This window comes from Protopterus annectens, chromosome 6.part1 (genome assembly GCF_019279795.1).
Source record: "Protopterus annectens isolate FY-2018-M chromosome 6.part1, PAN1.0, whole genome shotgun sequence".
NCBI lineage: Eukaryota > Metazoa > Chordata > Ceratodontiformes > Protopteridae > Protopterus > Protopterus annectens.
This window is the reverse complement of record NC_056738.1, coordinates 35,495,588-35,520,548: the sequence shown is the minus strand read 5'-3', so window position 1 is coordinate 35,520,548 and position 24,961 is coordinate 35,495,588. Positions and strand designations below refer to the sequence as shown.

At 36.0% G+C, this 24,961-nt stretch overlaps 1 protein-coding gene across 2 annotated transcripts in view; it reads right to left on the bottom strand.

Moving 5' to 3' along the window:
* IFT172 (intraflagellar transport 172) overlaps positions 1 to 24,961 on the bottom strand; it is a 3,348,311-nt gene that overhangs the window by 2,776,634 nt on the left and 546,716 nt on the right. For both annotated transcript variants that reach the window (XM_044075467.1, XM_044075468.1), the window contains exon 7: positions 19,876 to 19,963. In XM_044075467.1, the coding sequence (XP_043931402.1) occupies positions 19,876 to 19,963 (88 nt within the window). The remainder of the gene's footprint in view (positions 1 to 19,875; positions 19,964 to 24,961) is intronic.

The window sequence follows — 24,961 nt, the reverse complement described above, 5'->3', positions numbered from 1 at the left end:
TCTTGAAATTTAGTACTTTTATAAACAAGTTAAGAAAGGATAGGAAGAGTACTGGTCACCAAAAAAGATCCTGCTTTGGAATCAGAAACATTCTGGAATAGAATCCCTCTCTCTTTTGGTTTTGAGGCACTGGTTTTATGACCCCACCAAGGAAATTATATGATGAAGAACCTGAGGAAATAACTGTCTAGTTGAAAATATGAGGGGGGAATTCCCTGAAATGCCTATTTAGCACCACTTGTAACCCTCTTGAGCTACTTTCAAAACCCATATAGCTGAAACAATGTGCTGTCAAACAGCAAGATTAAGAACCAGTTTCTGGGACACAGTTAAAGGGGAACAGGCAGGGGGAGGAAGGATGAGAAATAATGCTGGTACAGTCATTCTGATGTAGAGTTCTGCCATTTTTTCAAGGATCTCTGCTTTTTGTTGGATCCCTCCTGCCAATCCTTTTTAGAGCCTTTTTTTCTAGAAACTTGCTGGGATTGCTCATTTTGTTAAAAAAAAAGAACCAGGGTTTTTGGAAGATTTAGAAAAAGGGGACTGAAAAATCTTAGTAGCTCCCTGGATCAATTTATCTCTTTCATCAATCTGTTTGAATACCATTGCAGCAGAAGGACCAAATAAAACTTCCTAATTGAAGGGAGAATTCAAAACCTCAGATTTTACTTATTCAGAAAACATCTAATGATGTTCCCAGGCAAAATATCTCATTATGACAGCAGTAGCTCTAGCCACGGAGATAGAGTGAACACAATTATGTACACTGTTTAAAGAATGTTTAGACAAATAAGAAGGCATGGCAAAAATAGGATTCAGAAAGGATAGACCTTCTAAGAGTATAAATAAGTATGCAACAAGGTTGTGAAGGTTTAGGATTTTTGATTGGAGGTGTTTATATATGTAGTTTTATACTCCAAGCAGACTCCAAAGAATTTTTCATCAGGTAGATAGTAAATGTTGGAGGTATGATGGGGGAAGAAAGAGGTAACTGGGAACACGTTTTAGGGAGTGTAAAGAGCTGGCAGGCTGCCAAGAAAGCAATTACTAGAAAATGGAAATCAAAATCTAAACCGACTATATTGGAAGTACTGAATACTCTAAAGAGGTAAAGAACTGGAAGTGGGATATTTAGGAACTGGAAGGAGTAAAATTACATAGAAATAAATGGAATTTGTGGGAACAGTACATGCAAAATAATGTTCAGGAGGGGGGCTGAGGTTTAAGGGAAGGCAGGAATTGAGCAATTTACATAACGTTGGACTAAACTGGAGTTGTAAAGAAAAAAGACATATATGTAACAAAAAATGTATGTAAATGAAAAGATGTTAATATAGTTTGTTTTCCTTTATATTTTTATATGTAAGCTTATGTCTTAGGTGATAATTTACTAAAGGTGTTAAAAACACAAAAAAAAATTAACAAGTTAACATGTACTTCAACATGTGAGCCTAGTAGTTCAGGATTCTGAAGACTAGAGATGAAGAAGAAAAAAAATCCTCTTTCAAAACCTACCAAAAGCTTTATCATGCTTGTCTGAAGGTGAAGGATTATCAATGGCCAGAACCTTATTAGCAGCTGGAGGACAAATAGTAAAAGCTGCTGGTTCAGACCTGAGGTGAGCAAAACACATATTACACTGAGAAGCTTTATAAAGTCCATCTGCCTTTTTGTGATTAAGACATCAATGACATTGCACACAGAATCAAAAACATCCTCCAAGGCTGACATAACAGAAGGAACAGGTGTAGTATGTGGCTTATCCACTTGTATCATATCATAGTATCTCCTTAAGAAGTGTTGGACATCCACTTATTCCCATAAAAACACGTTATTCATCCTGGACTCTGTCTCCAAAACAGAAAACTCTTCTACAAGAAACTGAGGAAACACTCTTTGGAATGAGAGTCATCTGTTTGTAAAGAAAGCAAAGAAGAAGCCCTGCCCCTGTCATTATCAAAATCCTGTGATAAAACAGTCTCAGGATTCGGGGTATTAAATCATGTTTGAATTTTCCTGCTGTTGCACAGGATTAAAAACATGCAATAAACCCTTAGCTAAGGTAAGTAATTCATCTATATTAATAGATGGACTGTCTTTAGATGAAATATGTCTAACCTTTTGTTTCTTTTTTTGTAGGAATACCCCTAGAAGGAGACTGACTGAAGGATGGCACTTCAGCTAGGGAAACAGATCTCTTATTCTGGCCACCCCAGAAGAACATGATGAAAAACTCCTATACCCAAAGATGGTTCTCCTGTGCCTGGTATGGACACTTGAACAGCTGCAGAGGACATGGCTAACCTCTGGGCCATGGTGGCAGAAGGGACTACACCAGAGGGTCCCAGGGAAACCAGTGAGTGGTCTGAGGAACAAGCTGTGGCCATTGCAGTGTCATCCACCAAAAGCTGATGCACATACTGTGCCTGTGGGGCAGGCAGGGGTGCTTTAATTTGTTTTATCTTTTTAGGTACATGGTAGGAGGAGGACCAGTGGTGCAGCGGATAATGGTGTCACCTCACAGAAATAGGTTCTCCAGTCTGATTTTCACCTAGGGTGCCTTCTATGCAGAGTCTGCATGTCCTCTCTGTATTTTCAAGGGTTTTCTCTGGTTGCTTTGGCTTCCTCTCACATTCCAAACATATGCAGTAAGTGGATTGAACAGTCTAAATTGGCCATAGATGTAAGTGTACATGCAAGTGTGTAGTACAGATAAACAACCGTGGCAGGGCTAGTACCTTGGCGGTAGATGAATGCCACTGTTGAAGTGACATCTCGACCCCATGAGCAAAAATGGGAAAAAGAGGTTGTGGATGGAAGGATGAACAGAAAAGATCATTAAGTGGATTCATGTCCTACATGAGGAAGAAGCCTGTTTAGTCGGTAAGTGCTGTTGGAATGAGTCAGTTGGAAGGTACCTTCTTACTATAGTGTTCACAACCAATATATACACTAATACTTTTCTATACAGTCCTATTACAAAATAAATGCTCCTCTCCTGTAGCATTAAAAGTTAATACACAGAATTCAGAAGTTCATTTTTTTTTATTCAACACCATTGTTTCAGGAGACTTTTTGGTGCATCCAAATCAATCCTCTTCTACATAAGTGCCTGAAAAGGCTGTTTTGCACTAGATTTCTAATATTTAAAGTTCTGCTGTTAAGTTGTACTGTTTGTGAAGAAGATTTTGCACTTTAAACTGGCTCTTAGCTGTTATTCATGATACATTGCAAGTATTTGTTAGGCTGCATCCAGAACCAGCTATAACTGTATATGTACTGTGCATTTACTCCTGGGTATTGAACTGCATTTTAAATGAAAATCCGTTACTGCTGCATCACTAATCTATGTATTAACTACTGTGACCTTATTCTTGGTTTGAAATTAATAGTGCCCTGGACTCTTGCTACAGCAATTTTCTTTGATTTCCTGCACTTTCTGTTTGGCTTATAGACTTAATCTGTTTTTTGTTTCTGCAATCTGGGTGGCCTAGGAAGTCTTTGGTCTGCTCCCTAGCGGCAGTAGATAGGGACCAGATCACTTCTTAGCTGGGATAAACTGTTTGAAACCATCAAGTGACTGCATGCTATTGGCCAGAGTATTTTTTTAGTTTTTGTTTCTGTGTGTATAAAGTCAATGTATTTGTGCAATGCTGCTCACTGCTCAGTGACAATCAGCAGTGTCTTGTGTGGATGGAGACATCTAGAATTGACATTTTTCCTATGGAACTGCCTCTCTAATTTCCTAAATCCTTAGCTGTGCATGGAAATGTCAGTTTGCTCACTAAGCAGCTAGTCTGTGCACTGAGTAGCTAGCTTGCATGCTGAGACGCACTCACCCCTTGAGTTTGATCCTAGGCAGTTTTAGGTAGTCTTAGTAATCTTCACTCCTACAGCAACCAAGCTAGTCAGCTGTGAACCTACCCTGTACTATTCCCCTAGGAGAATAAGCAACAACAATCCACTGCTATGGATATGTACTTCCCTGCTACCTCCACAAGTGGTCTGGTGGACATGGGCATTCTGAGGTAATGCAGCAACTGCCTCATGTACACTGACAACTATCTAATCCTCAAACATATGAATAAGGTACACAAGAGATGTAGTTATACATTGTCAGTGGAAGCAAGGATCTCGCCTAGAAGCACTTACACTACCAAACTGGTTGTCAGTAGCACACACCTGACATAGTACAGACAAGTTACATAGACCCACATATGCTGAGACTCTTAAATGTAATCTCCTCAAACCACAAAGACCTCCCAGACACTGCAAACACGCACAAAAAAGCCCTTAGTGACCTCCAGAGCGCTCCACAGAAACAACTCACACTGTCTCAACCTCTAAATCCATAAGGCACATCACTATACAACAGAGTAATATGGTCATAGGAGACTATAGTGTGAATACAGATGTACCACTCACCAGGCTATGCAAAGACAGAGTCACAAGCAGCTGTCTGTCAGGGGCCAAGATCCATAACATCACTCATGCACTCCACTCACTTAACTTCAAGTACAAGTATAACTTGGTCATAGTCCACATGGGTATTAATGATTTGAGATGCATCTCCCTGGACTATATGAAGAGAGACATAACTGAACTCTTGAACTATGCGTCTCAGGCTGGCATGAACCTAGTCTTGAGCAGCACTCTACCTTCTCCTCGGATAATGTCATACGAACAGAAAGTAACTGAATTCAGCAGCTGGCTTAAATTGTGTCATTTGAAGGGGGTACAATACTTGTCAGCCTGGAAGGACATGATCAACAAACCAAAGTGACTTGCCTGGGATGGTCTGTAACTGTCCTTCCTCAGATTTTGAATATTGACCAAAACCTTTTCCACCCCCATACTACCTTTTTTAGGCATTGCCAACCACATAAACATTCCAACTTAGTTGTGTCAAACCAAGGAACTCTAAATGTGTTACTGCTCGATGCCAGCAGTCTGAGCAAGAAAAAGAAACTCCACTCCCTGCATTCACTGAGACATGGTTTAAAGCTGAGGAGAGCACCCTAGCACTGTAGTCATCAACACATTTAGACCAGCTACTGCAAAGGAATGGGCAGAAGGTGACTGTGTCTCTATAAACATTAAAGATCAACATCAAGGATGGTCCATCAGCATGATGGATTTAAGCTTCTCCATGTCCAGTTGCCCATAAATAAGGTCCAATATCATATCCTTGCAAACTACTGGTTTCTCTCAATGACCCAGGAAAACCAAAACAATTAAAGTCACTTTGCATACTTCCTATCCAACCCAACAGCATACTCAAAGACGACTTTGACTACCCCAATATAAACTCGGAATCTTACATGACTCCTATCATACAAGCTCAGAAATTTCTGAACTTTGTAAATGCCAACACCTAGGACCTGCTAGTTCATACACCCAACTAGGGCTCAAACATCCTCAACCTGGTCCTCACAAATATGGCAGAACTCTGCACCTCCCACTCAGTGTAATGTCATCACGACTCAAGTGAAACCATAAAGCTGTCAACATTGGAGTAAATGTAAAACCAATGATACCTAGAAATCCCAGAAATTTTACAAATTACTGCAAGCAAGCTCCCCAGTACTAAGTGACACCCTAGAAAAAATTCAGGCTCCCTTCACATTGAGAATAAAACTGTGTATAACCGGGTACGTATCACTTCACCTAAAACTCATTTCACCAAGACCAAATCACCTAAAATTCATTTCACCTAAATCTCATTTCAGCTAAAACTCATTTCACTGACAAGTAGTACTCTAAAGCAAGTCAATGGTATATGTCCTTTTCCCCACTGTAGTGCAATCCTGGGGTTAGTATATATATTAAGGGGGTTGTGGGAGCACAGTCCTCCACATTGGGGGTGTGTGTGGCATAGCCCCCCACCTAGTTGGCTTTTACCAAATAATATAAAACAAAACCAAACATCAAAAAAACGAAGTAAGTGGGGGGGGGGGCTTCACCCCCACACACCCCAATGTGGGGGACTGCGCCCCACCCCTCAATTATATATATATATATATATATATATATATATATATATATATATATATATATACTAACTCCAGGATTGCACTACAGTCGGGAAAAGGACATATACCTTTGACTTGCCTTATTGTACTACTTGTTAGTAAAATGAGTTTTAGGTGAAATGAACTTTAGGTGATTTGGTCTTGGTGAAATGAGTTTAGGTGAAGTGATACATACTCGTATAACCATATCACCAGCTGTACAGGAACTGCTGTATCTACCCCAAATAAGCACAGGGCCAGTGTAAAAAAACAAGCCATCCTGGTGGAATTCTAATATTAATACGCTATACAACAAGAAGAACAGACTAGTGGCAAAAACTAGGTGTGGCAATATCAAGCAAGGTAAAAGCTTAATAAAGTCCTCAAAAACCAAATTTAAGGAAAAATAGCTGCTCAGATCAAGGACAACCACAAGGCTTTCTTTAACTATGCTAGAAAACTCTAAGGCAAAAATCTTAAATCTCCTAGACTTTGTTGCATATTTGGGAGCCATACATATGTCCTCCCATTGTTTCTTTGTGAACTGCATATGTAATCTCTCCTCCCAATCTTTTCTGACTTCTTCTGATTGAGTACTATAGTTATCATGCAATATTTTATACCCCATTATTATCCCCTTTTTAAAAGTAGCTTCTGTTATAAACTCCATTAAAAACTCAACCAGTGCACATCTTTAATTTAGGATTCCCCTATCCCTTTCTCTTTGTCTATACTCTTGATATTAATCCCCGATAGGGAAGGCAATCACTAGCCTGCAATCCATATTTCTTCTTGGCCTCTTCCCATTCTACTACCTTTCCTTCTCTAATTATTTGCTCCCAATACCTCAGTTCATTTGCCAGCTTCCTCCAGTAAATTCCAGCCCCCTCTTGTGTATTCTCTTTACCCCTAATTGCAGCCATCCCTACTGGTAGAATCTCCTTTCTCCATTCCCATGTTGGATTAGTTCTTAGTGTATTTTCTGCTACTTTCTGAATATAAAATTCTGTATGACTGCTGTTATTCACCTTAAGGATCTGTGCCCAAAATCCCATTCTTTCCTTATTTCTTGAATTATGCCACTGTTTCATCTTCATCCCTTTCCATTTTGAAAAGGGATTCCACTTTGAATTGTAGCGTTCTGCTTGTGTTATGTACAAGAGCCTTAATTGTATAGCTCTAAAACACTCCTTCAAATTGGTAATCCTAAACCTCCTTGTTCTGCTGGGAGGATCAACGTATTCCACTTGACTCTTGCCTTCTTCCCATCCCAGATAAAATCCTTCAACTCTTCATTAATTACTGTCCACAACTTCTCCTCTGGTTTATAAAAATATACCTGACCTATGTAAAAAAACTAAAGGAATTAAAACATTTTTACTACTTGTATCTTGTTAACCATATATATAGGGAAGAGCGTTCATATTCTCAGTTTTGTATTATCTTTTGTTTACTCTCTTCCCACATATACTTAGCTGCCATAAATGAATCACTTTTAATCCATACTCCTAAATACTTCATTATATCATGTCCTCATAAATATGGGTATTGCTGGCCCAACTCATGCGTGGGTAGATAGTTTACAGCTATAGCCTTTATATTATCTTCATTAACACTGTATCCTGAAAAAAATCCTCAACTGTCCAAGAATATATTCACAACAATGAGATGTCCTTTTCTGGTTCCATCAGGTACAAAATATCATCTGCAAATAAAGCCAATTTTTCTTGAACACCATGCCAATTGCATCCTTGAATTTCTGAGTCCCTTCTTTTCTTTGCAAGTGGTTCTAAATATAACACAAATAACAAAGGGGATAGAGGACACTCCTGCTTGGTTCCTCTGTTCAGATACAACTTATCAGAGAGGAACCCTCCCTGCTTTCATTTTTGCCTCTGATACCTCATATATCCTTCTAATTAACCTTATTATATTATCAGGAAATGAAAATGCTTCCATTGCCTTACTCATAATAAAATCCCAGCTTACTCCGTCGAATGTTTTTCCACATCAAGACCCACCAATAACAGCTGTATTTTCATACATTCTGCTTTCCTCTGGATCATCACTGTCCTATTAATGTTGTCAAATGTTTGCCTACCAACCACAAAACCACACTGATCAATATCTAAACATTTTGGCATCACCTTTGCCATTCTTTTAGCCATTACAGATATAAACACTTTATAATCATGATTTAGTATTGAAATGGGCCTACATGAAGCTGGATTAGATGGCTCTTTACCTTCTTCAGGTATTACAGCCAACAAAGCTTTTTTTCAGGATGTTGGTGCATCCCCTCTTTTTAAATATTGTTAAACAAAACTTCCTAGACTTTTATCACTTTCTTCCCTCTTAACTTCTAAACTTCCACCGGAATACTATCTTTTCCTGGTCACTTCTATATAAATTGGTTACACGTCACCATTTTTATCTCATGTCTTATCTTAACTGTTAGTTGTTGATCCTCATCTACCTCTAATCTTGACATATTTAAATCTTCCATAAATATTTCCATTTGTGCTTTTTCTTGATTCCTCCACTTCTGTGCTTTATACAAATTTTTATAAACACTTTGGAAAATCTCTAATAACCTCTACAGGATCTCTGCTTGTTTTTCCTGTTACAGGCTCCCTAAGTTTGACAACAACCCTTTCTACTTTCTGTTGCCTAAGTTGCTGTGCCAATAGTGTTTGTGCTCTGGAGTCATTGTCAAAAAACAGTTGCCTAAAAGCAAGTTTTATAAACGTGTGCATATTATCCAGGTACTCCCTTATTTTCCCTTTGGCACTCTGCAATTGCACCTCCTCTTCTTCCATGAGCTCCCCATTATTTTGTAATACTTTAACCTTTGTCAGCCCCTGTAAATAATTCTTATTACTTCTGAACCAGATATCTTTTTATTTTATTTCTACCCTATCTTCCACTTTCATTTTATCCTAGTCATTAGCTATACTGTCTGGAGTACTTTCTAGTTTCCCTAATAGCTCCTGGATAATTCCTTAAATTCCTCGATTTCTGCCAGGTAGGTAGGGAAGCATCAATATCTCATCTTTACTTCATTACCTTACATTTTTATCTTAGCAATTACTGGCACATCATCTGAAAAAGTTATTGGATGTGTATCACAGCTCACAATTAAATGGATATGTTCCTGTTAAATATAACTTCTGTCAGGTCTAGCCCAGTTATTGTAGTTTGGGGAATAATAAGTAAATTCTGTCAGCGTTCCTGCTACTGAATTCACATCTTTCATGCCATGCATTTTGCAACCTGCAGTACTTTGTTGGTATGAGTACTATGAGAAAAGGCGCAAAAACAAAGCAATATAAGGAGTTACAATGCCCTCAGTAAACAGAAAGGTTTGCAAAGATTATTTATAGGGGTAACAAAGACACTGTTAGCTATATTAAGAAACTCATACTATATGAAAAAACGAGGGAAAAAATCCCTTGATTCCTTCAGTCCTTCCCTCCCCTATTTCCATTTATTTTGGCTCTTTTTTCTTTCTCATCTTTCCTTTTGTCCTTGATATTCTGCAGAATATCCATCCTGAAATCCTTTCTTTATCAAATTCACATGCTCATTTATTTCTAAACGTGTCTCCTGTAGCACTGATATTTGAACTCTGCATTTCTGCATTCCATAACTTTACTTTTTGTCTATACCTGTGAGATCATTCAAATTCTATAATAAGGAATGTGTCATCATTATGGAAAGAATTCATTATTCCCATCTATTATATATGGCAGCTTTTTAAAATGTTTATAATTCGGGTCTACTTTAGAACAACGAAAATGCAAAGTCTCGAACGCTCACATGAGCAAATAATCATAAACTCGAAATTGGTATTTTGGGATCGCAGTACAGTGAAGATTGGAATATTTGCCTTTTCCTCACTGTAGTGGGATCTCGGAGTAGGAATATATATTTAGCAGGGGGGGGGGGGGGCACAGCCTCCCACAATACCAATTTCAATTTTTTGATTATTCGTTCATGCGAGCATTCGAGAGTTTATGTTTTCAGTCTTATAACATAGACCCTATAATTCGGGCTTTTGTGATACATGCACCCATTAATGTTTGTCAGGTTAATCCTTTACACATCTTTTTCTTATTATCTATATTGGTATTTATGTCAAATTTTGCAACACTTTTTGTTTTAATAAAAACCCTCAAAAAAAAGAATGCACCCACAGAATACCCCATAACCTATTAACTTAATACAAACACACATAACTGTACGTCTTCAAATAATGAAGTTCAACATTCTTAACCAGAACATTTGTGCCAAATAGATAGCTTCTAACACAGACCCATAGTAAACCTAAAACTGAGGTTATCCATGCTAAGATGTATGTTACTGCCAGTGCTTCTACTTACATTAATTGGTGTGTGCTCTTTTTTATCTCTATACCCCCCTTCTCCAGATGTGAAAAGTACTTGCATGCTTTCAGAAATCATTAACTTTTAGCCTTGAAGAAACCATTGCCCTGTCTTTTACTGCCCTATTATCAGCTTGCCTCCATGGAAAAGTAATAGAAAAAAGAAAAAAAATATTTTCCTCTGTTGCAGCCTGAAAGACGAGCTGAAAATTTTATCACTAAAGGAAACCTTTTCTTATACTCAGTGTTCTCATATTTACTTGTTTCCACTTAAAATCTGTTATTAGGTTAAGCCAATGGTCTTAACCCAGACATTCACCTAAGCAAAAATAAGAGAAAACTATCAGGTTTACATACATTATGATCTACTTTTACACCCCATCTCCCACCTCAGCAACCCAAGATAATAGCCTATTAACATAAATTTTGCCTAGCTTTTCTTTGCTTTTTGCACTGTAATGCCTACATTTCTTAACACCAAAACAGCAGAAAGAAAAAAGGCATATGTTTACTCCAACAACTTCATCACATACAAGAACAACTAAAAATACTTTACTACAAAATATTGAATTTATATTACGAAAAAGTTTCATAGAAATACTATTACGATAATAAATTCTTTTACTTAAGGTTACCTTTTTCTTTCTTCTTCTTCCCCTTAGAGTCTTTTCAAACATTAATGATACAACATGAGGCAAATGATTTTGAGTTCATCACAAGTTTAACAAAGTCAATCAAAGTCCACTCTTTCCACTTATTCATATAATGCCATATTTCACAACTGCAATTGATGTTTTACAGTCTCATATTTATTTAATAATTTCAAAGTTCCGGGTCCTCCTGTTCTTCTCCATCTCCCACCTGCAGATTCTGGTTCAATTCCACAGTGTTCCTGATTATTCTGGTCAATTCCTACTTGATGACTCTTTTTGTTGGACAAACGTTTGCATTTCCTGTTCTGCATCAGAAAATTGCTTTGATACTCCAGGAAAAAATATTCTGAAGATAGCTAGACACATCCGCTTGAATCTTACACCTGCTTCTCAATATGATCACAAGAATAAATTTCTCTTTTGCTTGGTGTACAGTGAATAATCTTTTTCCACTAACACTCTACTGTCCCCAACATTTAATACTTTGCCTTTTTTGCCAGTGTTTTGTCAGGGTCAACTCTTTCTGCTGGTACGTTTGCATGTTTACTAATAAATATCTTAGCTGCTTTCTCATGGTCAGATTTGGAGCATATGCACAGTGTGCCCTTTCAATTAATAGCTCCTACTATGGAATACTAGTCCAGTTGCTTATTTGTGCCTTCTTAAAACTAATACAGTCTGTTCCTTCTAGTGTCTCTTGTGCAACAGAAAAATCTCAGATTTTCCCCACATGCTCTGTCCTCTAATTCTGCCATTTTTTGGAACATCTCTTCTAGAACAGTCTCCTAGTCAGCCAGCTTTTTTTTTCATTCTAACCTCTGATATTTGCAGTTTTATTAGCTAATCTGAATAACTATTTAAAGCATCTTTCATGTTCCCAACCTTTTGTTATTTCAGTTGATACATTCCTTTAGTGTCTTATTTATTTTAATCAGCAATGAGCACATTTGACTTATTTTCCCTGTAGACTACTGAAACCCATATTTTGTACCAACACTGGAACTTCAAATGCTTTTGGCTGAACAGGTGCAGGATTATTTACAGTCAGTGTTTTCACTTCACCTTTTCTAGTTGATTTTCTTTCAGGCTACTTTAGTTTCTATTTTACAGGCATCCAAACTGTGTATTTAGTAGCCAGTAAATGCATTTTACTCAAGTTGACAATATCTCTGACTGCAGTTTCTCATTTTCTGTTCTTCACACTGGAAGAGCTGAAGTTAAGCTGTTGATCAGTGTGCGCCCTTGGAAGTCCCCAAAATGGATTATTTTTTCACTGAGAAAGTAAAGTGATACACAGACCCTTTCCAGCCACAATGCAGTCCACAATGGCAAGGGGGAATGCAATATATATATATGTATGGACAATTTAGTACAACACATCAAGCAGTATGATTTTTTGGAAGGTAGAAGGAAAGCAAAGCACCTGGACAGAACTCATGGTAACAGGAGAACAAGCAAACTTCATATAGATACTAACTGGAAATCAGGAGTGAATCCCACACCCTGGAGATGTGTGACACAGAAACAGCATCAGAAACATAGAAACACATTCAAAGATGGCTGCCATGCTGTAAACACTGCTAAACTGCAGCTCTTCAATTAACCCGAGGAAAATCTCTGATCTGAGTGCGTATCAGGAGGTTTAAACATCAAATTGACGATAAAAAGTTGCATTTATACTTACCTAATCTAAAATCAGTTAAAAAAGTGGGAAAAAAAAAGTATTTATCCATCAGGATTACAAGTGATTACTTTGCTCTGAAGAGAGAAACAAACAAAGGACCGTGTGCTTTCTTTATTCTGCCTTTCTGCTTGGGGAAAGAAAAATCTTGCAACAAGGAAGAACCATGGAAACAACTACTACTAAGACAAAGTTGTCAGAACTACAGTCGCCAGTAAAGGATGGAACTGCGAAAAAAACAAAGGATTACTAGACAGCAGGAACAACAGAAACCAGAAACTAGATCCAGGACTGATCAGCCACTAAACATGGAGGATATCAAACACGCTTTACTACCTATACAGGAAGCTCTAAAGGACTTGACCTCACAAATACAAACATTTGGAGTTTTATGCAATCAATTGCTTCAGAGAACGGACAAAACTGAGACCAGAATTTCTGAAATAGAGGACAAAATTGACATGCTGGAGAAAAAATCAAAGGTATGTGATGTGGATGTACAAGCCTTGCAAAATAAACTTATTGATTTAGAAGCAAGGTCTAGAAGAAATAATATTATTATAAGAGGAATCCCTGAAAACATCCAGTATGCAGAGCTAATACCAGCCATAACACAAATATTTGAAATCCTGTTAAATGATGATGATGGGGTGAAACAGATTGTAATAGAAAGGGCACACAGAGCGCTGAGAGAGGTACAAGCTTCTACTATGCCTAGACCTGTATATGTTAAGATATTGAACTTTCAAGATGTTAGCAAAATACTGTTTACTGCAAAAATAAATGGTGGCTATGTTATGTGGAAAAATGTTAAAATGTTTCTGGCTCAAGATTTACCATTACAAGTAAGGCAGGCTAGACAGTCTTTATCTGCTTACTGTAAATTTCTGATTGATAAACAAATTAAATTCCAGATGAAATACCCCAATATGCTTACATTTATGGTGGATGGCACTAAATATTCTGTTTCCAATAAAAATCAGGCAAAAGAAGTGTTTCTGAAAGTTTTTAAAGTTCTACCTGCATCAGAGGGCTGAAAAGAACTTCCATTGAGACTGGCATGTTCCTGTAGTCAGATCCAGCATGTATTTTACCTCAAGGCTTTTCTAATCCTTTGTTTCTTCACTAAACTGTTCAGGCCTCTGAAAAAGCAATAAAACTGTTTGTTTATGCTAATCTGAGGGTCTGCTGTCTGGTTTCCAGACTTTTATGACCTCCAAGGTCTATTTCCATTGTGTGGTAAACAGGAAATGCCTGGATTTCAACTGAGAGTGTCGATTTGGATGTAACACTTCCTGTGGTCCTGCTGTGAAAGAGGTCCCCTGTCGTGAGTATTTCTGATGGTATCCTGGCTTTAGAAGACAAAGAGAACTGAAAATAATATGTTAATGTTCTTTTTATAATGAAATAACATTACAGTATGTACTTAAAGCACATAATAACATGTACTTTTACTATTTTTTTCTTCTTTTATAGGTGTGAACCAAAATCGTTTTTTTTACTATATGCAGTGAGTGGCAGGCACTGTGTAGGGTACAGATTTAAAATGTAGGATGCATTTTTTTTCTCTCTCTCTCCTCTCCTATAAAAAGTTTATGTACATAATGATTGCAACAAAACAGATACTTAAGGTAGGATAAAATAAGTACTCAATTTACTAAAACTTTCATTTACACAGTAATAACCTTAGAAATGAGATTTGTTTAACTAATAGTTAAACCAAAGCTGTAGTTAAGTAGCGGTGTTTGGTAGGGAATGTGTAGTTTAGACTTTGATGTAGATATGCTAGAATATATAGGTTGTAAGTTTAGGAAATGTTTTAAATGTTATTACCTGAAGTTTTTCAATGTGTTGGTATGTTTAACCTTGTTTATATTTTCTCTTATACAAGACCTATATAAATCCTGGTCCAGGGGTAAAGTGAGTAAGCACTGGTTAGGGACGGGATGTAGGAAATGCTTCCAGATTAGATATAGTGTACAGTCAATACATGTCAATTTGATAATTCCCCTCTTATATTGTTATTTGATACCAAGACCTGCGAATGTGGGAGTTGAACTCATGGAATGTTAAAGGGCTCCAGAACTTGAAGAAGAGAAAGCTGTTGCTACACATATTATTACAGGACAAAGCACTGTTTGTATTTCTACAGGAAACACATTTGATGAATGAACAATGGAATGATATTAGAAAAAGAACTGGATTAGAGAGCTAGTGACATCAGAAGGTAAGACAAACAGTGCGGAGTGGCTATAATTATCAAAACCCAATACAAAGATAGGATTTTAGACTCCAAAGTGGATCCAAATGGGCGATGGTGTTATGTGATTTTATCGGATAATGCATTTGATAAACCTATCCTACTTTTGAATAGATATGCCCCATGTAATGATCAACACAGTTTCATAGCATCATTATATCCAATATTAACACAATATGATGGTTATTATTTTGTTGTGGGTGGGGACTGGAATACCTATCAAAATCCAAAGTTGGATAGGTCTTGTCCACAAAGAGCATTTAATAAGCAGGCCGGGATAGCATTAAATGATTTTAAGGAAGATTTTCAATTATATGACCCCTTTTCTTATTCACAAGATATTAATAATGCAAATAAATACACCTTCTATTCACCATGCCACAAAATGTGGGCTAGAATAGATTACTTTTTGATATCTAAAGCACTAACGAATTTAGAACCAGTTGTGGTTATACATACTCGTCATCTATCAGATCACTCAAAAATTTTGTTAAAATTTTCTAAAGATTTAAAAGACACAAGAAGGCATAGGGGTTATAATTGGTCACTCAACCCAAATCTTTTAAGTAAAAAAGAGATAGCAGACAGAATTATAAAATATTTGAAAGAATTTACAGATAGCTTGAAGCTCCAAAAACATACTCCTGACACTGAATGGGCGATAGCTAAAGCTCAAATTAGAGGATTTCTTATACAAAAAGCCTCATATTATAAGAAAATTCATAATAGTGATATTCAAAAACTAGAAATAAGAATAAAACAACTTGATAATGAGCTGATTCAGAATTTTAACGCTCAAACTGAGGAGGAAATGTTGAAGCTTCAAAGGGATCTCTTTTTGCTTCATAATAATAAATTAACACTTCAAGAACATAGGTGTTTAGTGAAATATGCTAATAATGTTCAAATACCATCAAAAGCACTGGCAAGGATTATAAATCAATCACAAACAACTGGATATATTTCGGAAATACAGTATAACGACACAATATATTCTAAAACTGAGGATATTGTTGATGTTTTTGGGAAAATCTATACTAAGGTGTATGAGGGACAAACTGATAGGTCTCTACATAACCAGAATAAAAGTTTTCTGCAAAAAATTAACTTTCCAGAATTAGAAGAGAGCCTGCAAAGTGACCTGATTAAACCTATTTATAAAGAAGAAATAGTATATACAATTCAACATATGAAAGCACATAAGTCGCCAGGGCCTGATGGTATTACAGCTGAATTTTACAAAGAGTTTGCTGATAGTGTGGGAAAAGAATTGTCTCATGTATTTAATTATATAACTAAAAATAAAATTAGTGACCCCCACCTCAATGCGTCAAAAACAATTTTCATACATAAAACCAATTCAGATCGCCTTAACCCAGATAATTACAGACCAATAGCACTAATGAATGTGGATATGAAAATTTTAACATCAATTATAGCATCGAGACTAAAGAAGGTTTTGATATATCTAATTTCTAAGGAACAAGCTGGATTTATGGCAACTAGACAAACTAGCGATAACACACTTACACTGCATAATATGATGACGTATGCTAAACAAAACAACTTTAATATCTATGCTCTTATAATAGATGCCCAGAAAGCATTTGATAGAGTAGACATAAAGTTTTTGTTTGATGTGTTACCCTATTTTAACTTGCCCCAAGAATTCATTCAGATACTACAAATATTATATAGTAATCCATACACTACGCTATATATCAATAGGACTTATTCTAACAGAATACAGATTAAAAATGGTACTCGTCAGGGTTGTCCCATGTCCCCCCCTTATTGTTTAACCTATATCTAGAACCCCTATTTTTATATATCAAGCAAAATTTGTATCATAATACACCAATAATTTATAGGAATAAAATATTAATGTCAGCATTCGCCGATGATCTTATTATTTATTGTACAACCCCAATTTCGGACAGTGAAAAAATATTAAAGCTCATAAACGAATTTTTGGTAGTTTCTAATTATAAAATTAACTTACAGAAAATGAATATCTTCCCGTTAAGAACCCCAAAACCTTTTTCATTAATGGCCCTGATGGGGAAGTTAACATGTAAAGAAAATATTAAATATTTGGGTATCAACTTCTCTACGGATAATAAGGACTTTTATAACAATAATGTTAAACGAGTATGGGAACACATAATAGCTGATTGTGACAGATGGAAGAATTTAAAACTACCGGTATTAGCAAAAGTATCAATAGTGAAAATGAATATACTACCACGAATGTTATACATATTTAGGTCTGCCCAATTATCAATTTCAAAAACAGTTTTAAACAAATGCATAAAGTTCTAGCTAAATTTATCTGGAACCCAAAACAAACTAGAATATCTTATGAGAAATTAATGAACCCTAAAACAAGAGGGGACTTGAGCTACCAAACTTTGAAGCATATTATTTGATTGTAAACGCTAATCAAATTTTAAGAATTGCTAATTATGATGTAACGAATACAAAATGGATACCAACTTGGGTGGTCTTGAATCATAAGCATATTTTGGATAGGAAAATAAATCCTAAAGCATTACCCTTTATGGACAAAATTAGTCTGATAAAATATGGGGTCATGGACCACATAATAACCTGTGTCTCATCTTTGCAAACTTTATTTCAGTCCGTAGATTTATTGCAATATATGATGGTTCTTCAACCTTTCCACAGGAATCCTAATTTTAAACTAAATAATCAGCTGATCGATCTCAGCAAATTTCCATTAATAGTTAATCTGACTCTATTTGATGTTTTTAATAAACTTGACTTATCGGCTTTACAAATTAGACAGGAAATGAATCTACCTAGAAGTTACATTGTTATAATGAGACAAGTTAAAGAACTTGCCTTGAGCTATTTTAGGAACTTTAAACCTGCAGCCGGATTTGTGGATAAGTGCTCTGAATTGTGGCAAGCTATCCAACAAGACACTAAATTTACAGCAACTGCATACAAATTAATTAAGGATTTGAAATTTAAGGACAAAATTTTGCTTTCAGAGTATTGGGTAAACAAAGTAACAGTAACAGACAATCAGATATTAAAAGCAATTGATATAACTAGGAAATCAGTTTCTTTTTAAAAACTAATGTACCATAATTGATGATTTGGAACAATGCATATTACACACATCTTAGATTACATAAATTTAACCCTAGGAATTCTCCAATTTGTCCATACTGTGCAGATCAAACAGCGGATCTTCTTCATATGTTCTGGAGTTGTAAATGCGTATATAAACTTTGGAACTCTCTTAAAGTACAACTGCAAAAGATGGGTTATCAAAGTTCTACACTGTCATGGGAATTTAAGATTCTACACATTCCTCCAAGAGAGCTTTCCAGATCGCAAACTATTATTTGTATGAATATTTTTTGCTGATGAAACTCTATATAGCCACAAATTGGCTAGAACCACATAAGACATCATGGAATAATTTTAAGCTTGTGGCTATAAAACATATACTAGCACATAAATTACTTCTGAAACAAACTAACAAAAATATTAATAACCCGAAAATATGGGAAAAGGTCTTCAATATTATATTAGCATGATACTGATTTTAGGAATATATTAAATATAGGAAGCATTTCATGTAGATATTGTATAAATGGTTTGTAGTAGTTATAGTGTATTATGTGTGTGATGTTTATTGTATTTTTGTAATGTTTTTGGAAAATATATTTCAATAAAAATTTATTATGGGAAAAAAAAAGAAACATAGAAACACAAACAGAGAAATAAGGAGACATATACAGAAAAAAATGTAAGCACCAATAAGTGCAATAAGTTCATAGACACCACACAAACTCAGTTACCACTCAAACTCAGTTTCTTTGGTACCACTGTCTTCTGACTTGATCTTGAAACATGGCAAAGAAAAATTAAACAGTATGGCACTCTGCTAAATGACTGGAATAGGGAGAGATCCTAAAGGCTAGGGAAATTCTGATCTGCCGAATGGTTCCAATACACACAGCAAGTCTTTCTGCTTACAACAGAGAGATCCCTTCTCATCATGTCTTCTTTTCTAGTGGTGATGTTTTTTCCTGTACAGGCCAGTGCTCTGCCTGTTTTCTATTCTGCTTTGTTAAAACTGCCTGCTTACTTTTATATCATAGGGAACAGGTGCCACTGGTTCTTTTCTGTTTACACTGCTGGTACTGCTTCCTTTGAAACTCTAATACTTTCTCAGGTTACTTTTTCCCCAAATATATTTTTCCTGAACTGGATTTATGCTGCTGTGGTCTGAGCCATGCAGGCAAGGCCTCAGCTGAGGTAAGCCAATAAAGAAATAAAAGCCTCATCTTGGTCAAAACAGAAACTGGGCTGCAGAAATTCAACGGCAGCCCATCTATCTTGCACTTGTATCAATTGCCAAGTTCTAATTGTCACATAACTCTTATCACACAGAATAATGGTAATGGATGATGACTCAGCATACTGAAGTTAGGCAAATAATTTGGGAATATATTAACATGTCAGTTAATAATCAGCTAATAAAATAATGACAGTTGAGGCATATTCAGATAGAGGGACCGGATATAGTGAAAAACACATTAACCCCAATCTAACAGATAAGAACTCCATAAACTACATAATGGGAAGTGAATCAGTTTTCAGTGCTTGCTCTTTTGTTAACTGTATGAGCCATTAAGTCAAATGGCTTATTTAGCTCAATAATTACAGGTGCATAGGAGTAGTGAGCCATACAGAACTAAACAAATTTCACAAAAGAGTACAGAAAGAATTCTGCATATTTTACTTCCTATGTAAACACAGTGGTTCATTTGAAGAAAAAGCATTTTGAGAAGGACAAACATGCCTTCCTTTAAATACACACTGAAAAATGTCTTTAAATGCAGTACCTGGGAGTCACCTGATCCCTCATCATCAAAGAAGTAACGCACAATAGTACCGTCTGCATGTCCAGAAAGAATTCCTTTAGATGACACACTGTAAAATAAAAATAAATAAATAAATTCATTAAAAAAACTAAACCACCAACAACATGGGGAAAAATCAGTTGCAAATGACATGAAATGAAAACAGACAGTAAAGTGTCTCAAAAGTATGTTGTTTTATATTTCTTTGTTTCTTTTATTGTTATTCAATTATTTTTTTCTGCCTAAAAGTATATTAGACACTGCTGTCTTTTAAGTATGACATAAGTGCATTAATACCTATTCAATCACACAACAGAAGTGAAAAGAGAAAAAAAATAGATCAAGGAATACAGGTCAGAGCTCATTAGCAGCTCATACCCCTAGCTTTGTACTGTAATGTAATTTTGCTCAATTCCAACTATTTTTATGCTGCATGATTCAAAAATGTTATGCACTGCATAAAGGAAAACAAAAGGCATCAATTCATAAATGTACAAAGAAAATAAAAAGTAGCACATTGCAAATTTCCGTATATTTAGCATGAATTTACAATTTAGTCCATACTATCAGTTTCAGATTCAGAGACTGATATTTTCCAAAAGACTAGAAAAACAGAATTCCTAGACATACATGAATGACCCTTAACCTCAATAATGCCCTCTGATTTCAGTCAAAGAATCAAACAGCAGACAAAAGTGTGTGTGAGGGAAGCAGTTCAAAGAGGTAGAGGTTGTATGTTTGTCAATCTCACTGAGGACTCAGATTCACAAGTGCTCTGGTTTCTGGCATGGCCAACTTGGGGACAAAGAATTAAAGATCAAGTATAAAGGGCTAAAACAAAACAGCATTAAAGTCATCCATTTCAGTCTTTGCATGATCTATGCGGTTATTCATACTGAGGGATTTCTGTTATACACTGGAAGCTCTTTTTTTTTTTTAATTTAGTTTAAAAAAATGCACTTAGCATCCATAGTGTTTTCATGTCTTCTGGCATTTGTCAAGTGCAAGGCCCAATCACAGGCAATATGTTGATGTGTTTCAGAGTACAATAAAAGGGTATGAAACACTAATGTCTGCATGATGTCTTACAGTTTCATTCTTTTTCAGAAGACATACATGTCCGTAAAGGATTATCCAAATTTACAAAAGTTTGGATGCTTAATGGGAGGCTTTGTTGCTCATACAATTGCTAGGAGTGGGGAAAGACTACATTGTATAGAAATGGCAATACATTTTGAAATTTTGTAGAAAAAATGCAGATACACTGGGTGGCCAGCTACTTACCATGGCCTGCTGGAAGGGAGATCATGCTCCCCCCACACACTTCCCAATATGAAATGGATTGTACAGTGAGTGAGTACATTTCACAACAAGAAGGCATGGTATTTAGAGTGGAGACTGGAGTGCTGTATTTTCTCAAAATTAAGTTATTTCTGGTTCTAGGGTATATGTCCCAGCACTGGGTAACCACTTCATAAATAGATCTATATCTACTATGAGTTTTGTATTCAGATACACATATGGGACTAGGCCAGTAGGAAGGACTTTACATGCTATTCCTCTCACCATCAATAAGGACTTAAAACATTCAGTTACAAGAGAACATGCATATTTAGTGGATTCTTTAGCCACCCACCAAAAAACATCTCTGATAACACTCCATTACTGGTAACCTAATATTTTGCGCAGCAGAAAATGGCTAAGTTTTAGATAGTGAATCTTTTCATCTGCATGGAGAAGGAATCAAATCTAAGTCAAGTGTATTCTACACAAACTGGCAAGTAGTAACACCTGGTGAACAAGATGAATGCAGTGCAGTCAAGGTTTGGGAATTTTTCAAGGAGAAGCTAACTGAGTTAATTAGGACACAAGTCTGAGGTTTGCCTACAAGTCCCTAAGTTCTATTCAAAAAGAAATTTTGGAAATTCAAGCCAATGTTTTTCAATGAATTCTAGAGTCACTTGAAAAATTAAAGGGGTTGAGGTCAAAACTAGAAAGATATTTGGAATTCAGAGTAGATTTTTTTCTAAAAAATCAAAATTTGAAATTGTTTGATGATACCACCTTCAAACTAAATTTTCTCACACTATGTCTAAGGCAACAGAATGGTTTTCCATTAAAGAAGTCATTACTCTGGAAAGATTCTCAACTCTCTTGGGGGCTATTATAACATTTTTTGAAAGGTTCTATGCAGGATGATACAAAGAAAATGGGTTCTTGGTACCATGCAAATTCAGAGACATATTTGAATACAGAAACTATATCATAGTTAAGTGTGGATCAGTACCCTTGCCTTTTGCTTACTATCACAGCTCAGAAAGTTAAATGCACTGAAGGCCCTGTTATAGGGAAAGCCCCATATCTGGCAGAATTCCTATGGAAATGTATATATTATGGAAGGTTTACTATTGAAATGTCGAACGGCACTACATCGACTGTACTATAGTCGAACACGGAAGTTCGAAAATAGTAATGTCGACGACAAAAAAAAATCTAGGACTGTGTTTTAACATGGGTCGAGGTAGGGGGATGTTTGTAGTTCTGAATAATACTGAACACCTACCGACCCATGTTAAACATTCCTAGATTGTTTTGATGTCGACGTTACTATTTTCGAACTTCCGTGTTCGATACGTAGTGCCGTTCGACATTTTAATAGTAAACCATTATGGAAAGATAATCTTATACTTAAATTCTGTTAAGCTGGCCAACTGTGTTTTCACAATTCAAGTAACACCAAAATCTTGGAAGCAAACTATGGTCTCAGTCATTCTGACAACAGGAAAAGATCCTTTTCTACTAGCTTCCTATAAACACATTTGTCATTTAAACCATGATTACAAGTTATATAATATTACACTGGCTAAGAGGATGAATGTTACTCTTCTTACAATTACTCATACTAATCAAACATTTCACCTCTGGTAGAGCTACTTCTGACAATTTAATGAAAACATCTAAATTCTAGAACATGGCACTGAAAATGTGCATTCTTTTTTATTATGCACACTTGTTTAGATGCTGAAAAAGCTTGAGTAGGTTAGATGGCCATTTTTTTGTTTGTCGTTATGAAATATATTTGCTTTCTACCTGAGAATGTGGGTCTAATGAAGGCCCTTTATATTAAATTTGACTATAAGGGTAAAATTGGAATGGGTATCTCATTTGATACAGTGTTAAAAAGAAGTACTAGACAGGAATGGCCACTGTCCTCACTTCTATTTGCTATATATCTTGAATTGTTAGCAGTTAGGCTGAAAAACTCAATAACTGAGGGATATAAAATTAACTGTCAGAAAACAAAAATACCCCTTTATGCTACTGACCTTCTTTTGCATTTCATATGAACAGAAAGACAGCTTTCAGAAACATTGGCTGAAATTACATTTTTGGGCTGTAGCAGGATATATTATTAATATGTAGCAGATAAAAACAGATTGGATAAACTACCATCCCATAGCTAGGATGCTTAAATTACATATCTGGACACCAAGTTAAACAGAATTCAACAGATTACGTTGTAGTTAACATACAGTGATATGATCACAACAATCAAGTGATTTATGCAAAAATGGAAAGGAATCTTTCTGCACTTACTCCAAAGAATCCAGGCTTGTAATTGGTTTATACTTCCACTGATCACTTATGCTTCCCAAAGCCTGCCAATAACCCATCTTTGGGCCTTTTTTCTTGTACTCAAAAGGTCACTTCCCCCTTCTTATGGCAATATGAATAACCCAGCTTTTCATGGGACTTACTATCCCCAACACCTAAACGTGGAATACTTGGGCTTCCTGACTTTGAACTTTATAAGTAAGGTGGCAAGGATTGAGAATGTCGCACTCCTACTTTGGACACAATAGAAGAGTCTTTGTGGGTTCTGTTCAGGCAGCTTTATTTTATACAAACACATCACTATAGAAGTTTACTGACTTTAACTTAAGTAACTTATATACAAACTAACAACTGCGATCATGCATGCTCACTCTCTGGCTGTTCTTTCAACATGGCACTAGGGATTGCACATGTCTGGAATTTATATGTGCATGTACAGTCTTTAACATGCTTCTTAAAGACGAAGGACACAACACATACACTCTGATCTACAAGGATGATTTGGGGTCTTGTATCGCCAGACTATACCTCTAATTGAAAGACTATTTTGCTAACACAACTGGGAGGCATATCTAGCTTTTATGATAAATTTCCTAAAAAAACACAGACACCCTAGAAGTAGTCAAATGATAATGGGGGCTGCATATAAATTAAACTCGGGATACTTTCCAGGATACAAAAACAAAGAACTGGATGGTTGATCTAATTTCCCTATGGGTCTCCACATATATTAAAAGGTCTTGCAAAGTATGCAACAATTAGATATTGGAAGTAGCTACTCAGTGAAAGTTCTATAATGGGATGGTCACAATTTATAGAAATATTTGACTTAGTGGAGATGGATAAGTCTTTCTACAAAAAGTACTGCATATTTTCACAGCATTAAGACTAGGTAATAGCAAAAGAAAAGACTGTCTGTCATAGATAGTTAAAATGGTGGATAGATGCTAGTTATAGGCCTATAACTCCAAGGGAGCAGCAGTCTCTAGGTTAACAAAAATTCTCTTTGGGAATTAAACCCAAATAACTATAAATATTCAGGCAATCTTGGGAAAAAATAGACATAGTGATACGACAGGACACAAAGGAAAGACTAATCCTATTTCCTAAGTATATCACAAGGTCAAGGAAAACTAATTTTATTCTGGTGGCAGTGCTTATTTAAATCCTTTTATAAAACCATTAAAGTTATTAAGGATTTATCCCTTTGTAAGCCATGGTTGTTGGGAGACATAATCCAAATTAAAATGGAACACTGAGGCAAATTTATGGACTGTACACAGCTAGATATTTGGAAGAGAGAAATACAGAACATATGTGAGAAGCTATGACCTGGTATAATGAAGGTAATACTGGCAGTACTTCTGACTGGGTTTGTTTCTAATATTAAGTTAATTCTGAAGGACAAGAGCCAACTTAATTTAATGATGTTACTGGATGGAAAGGGTTATCA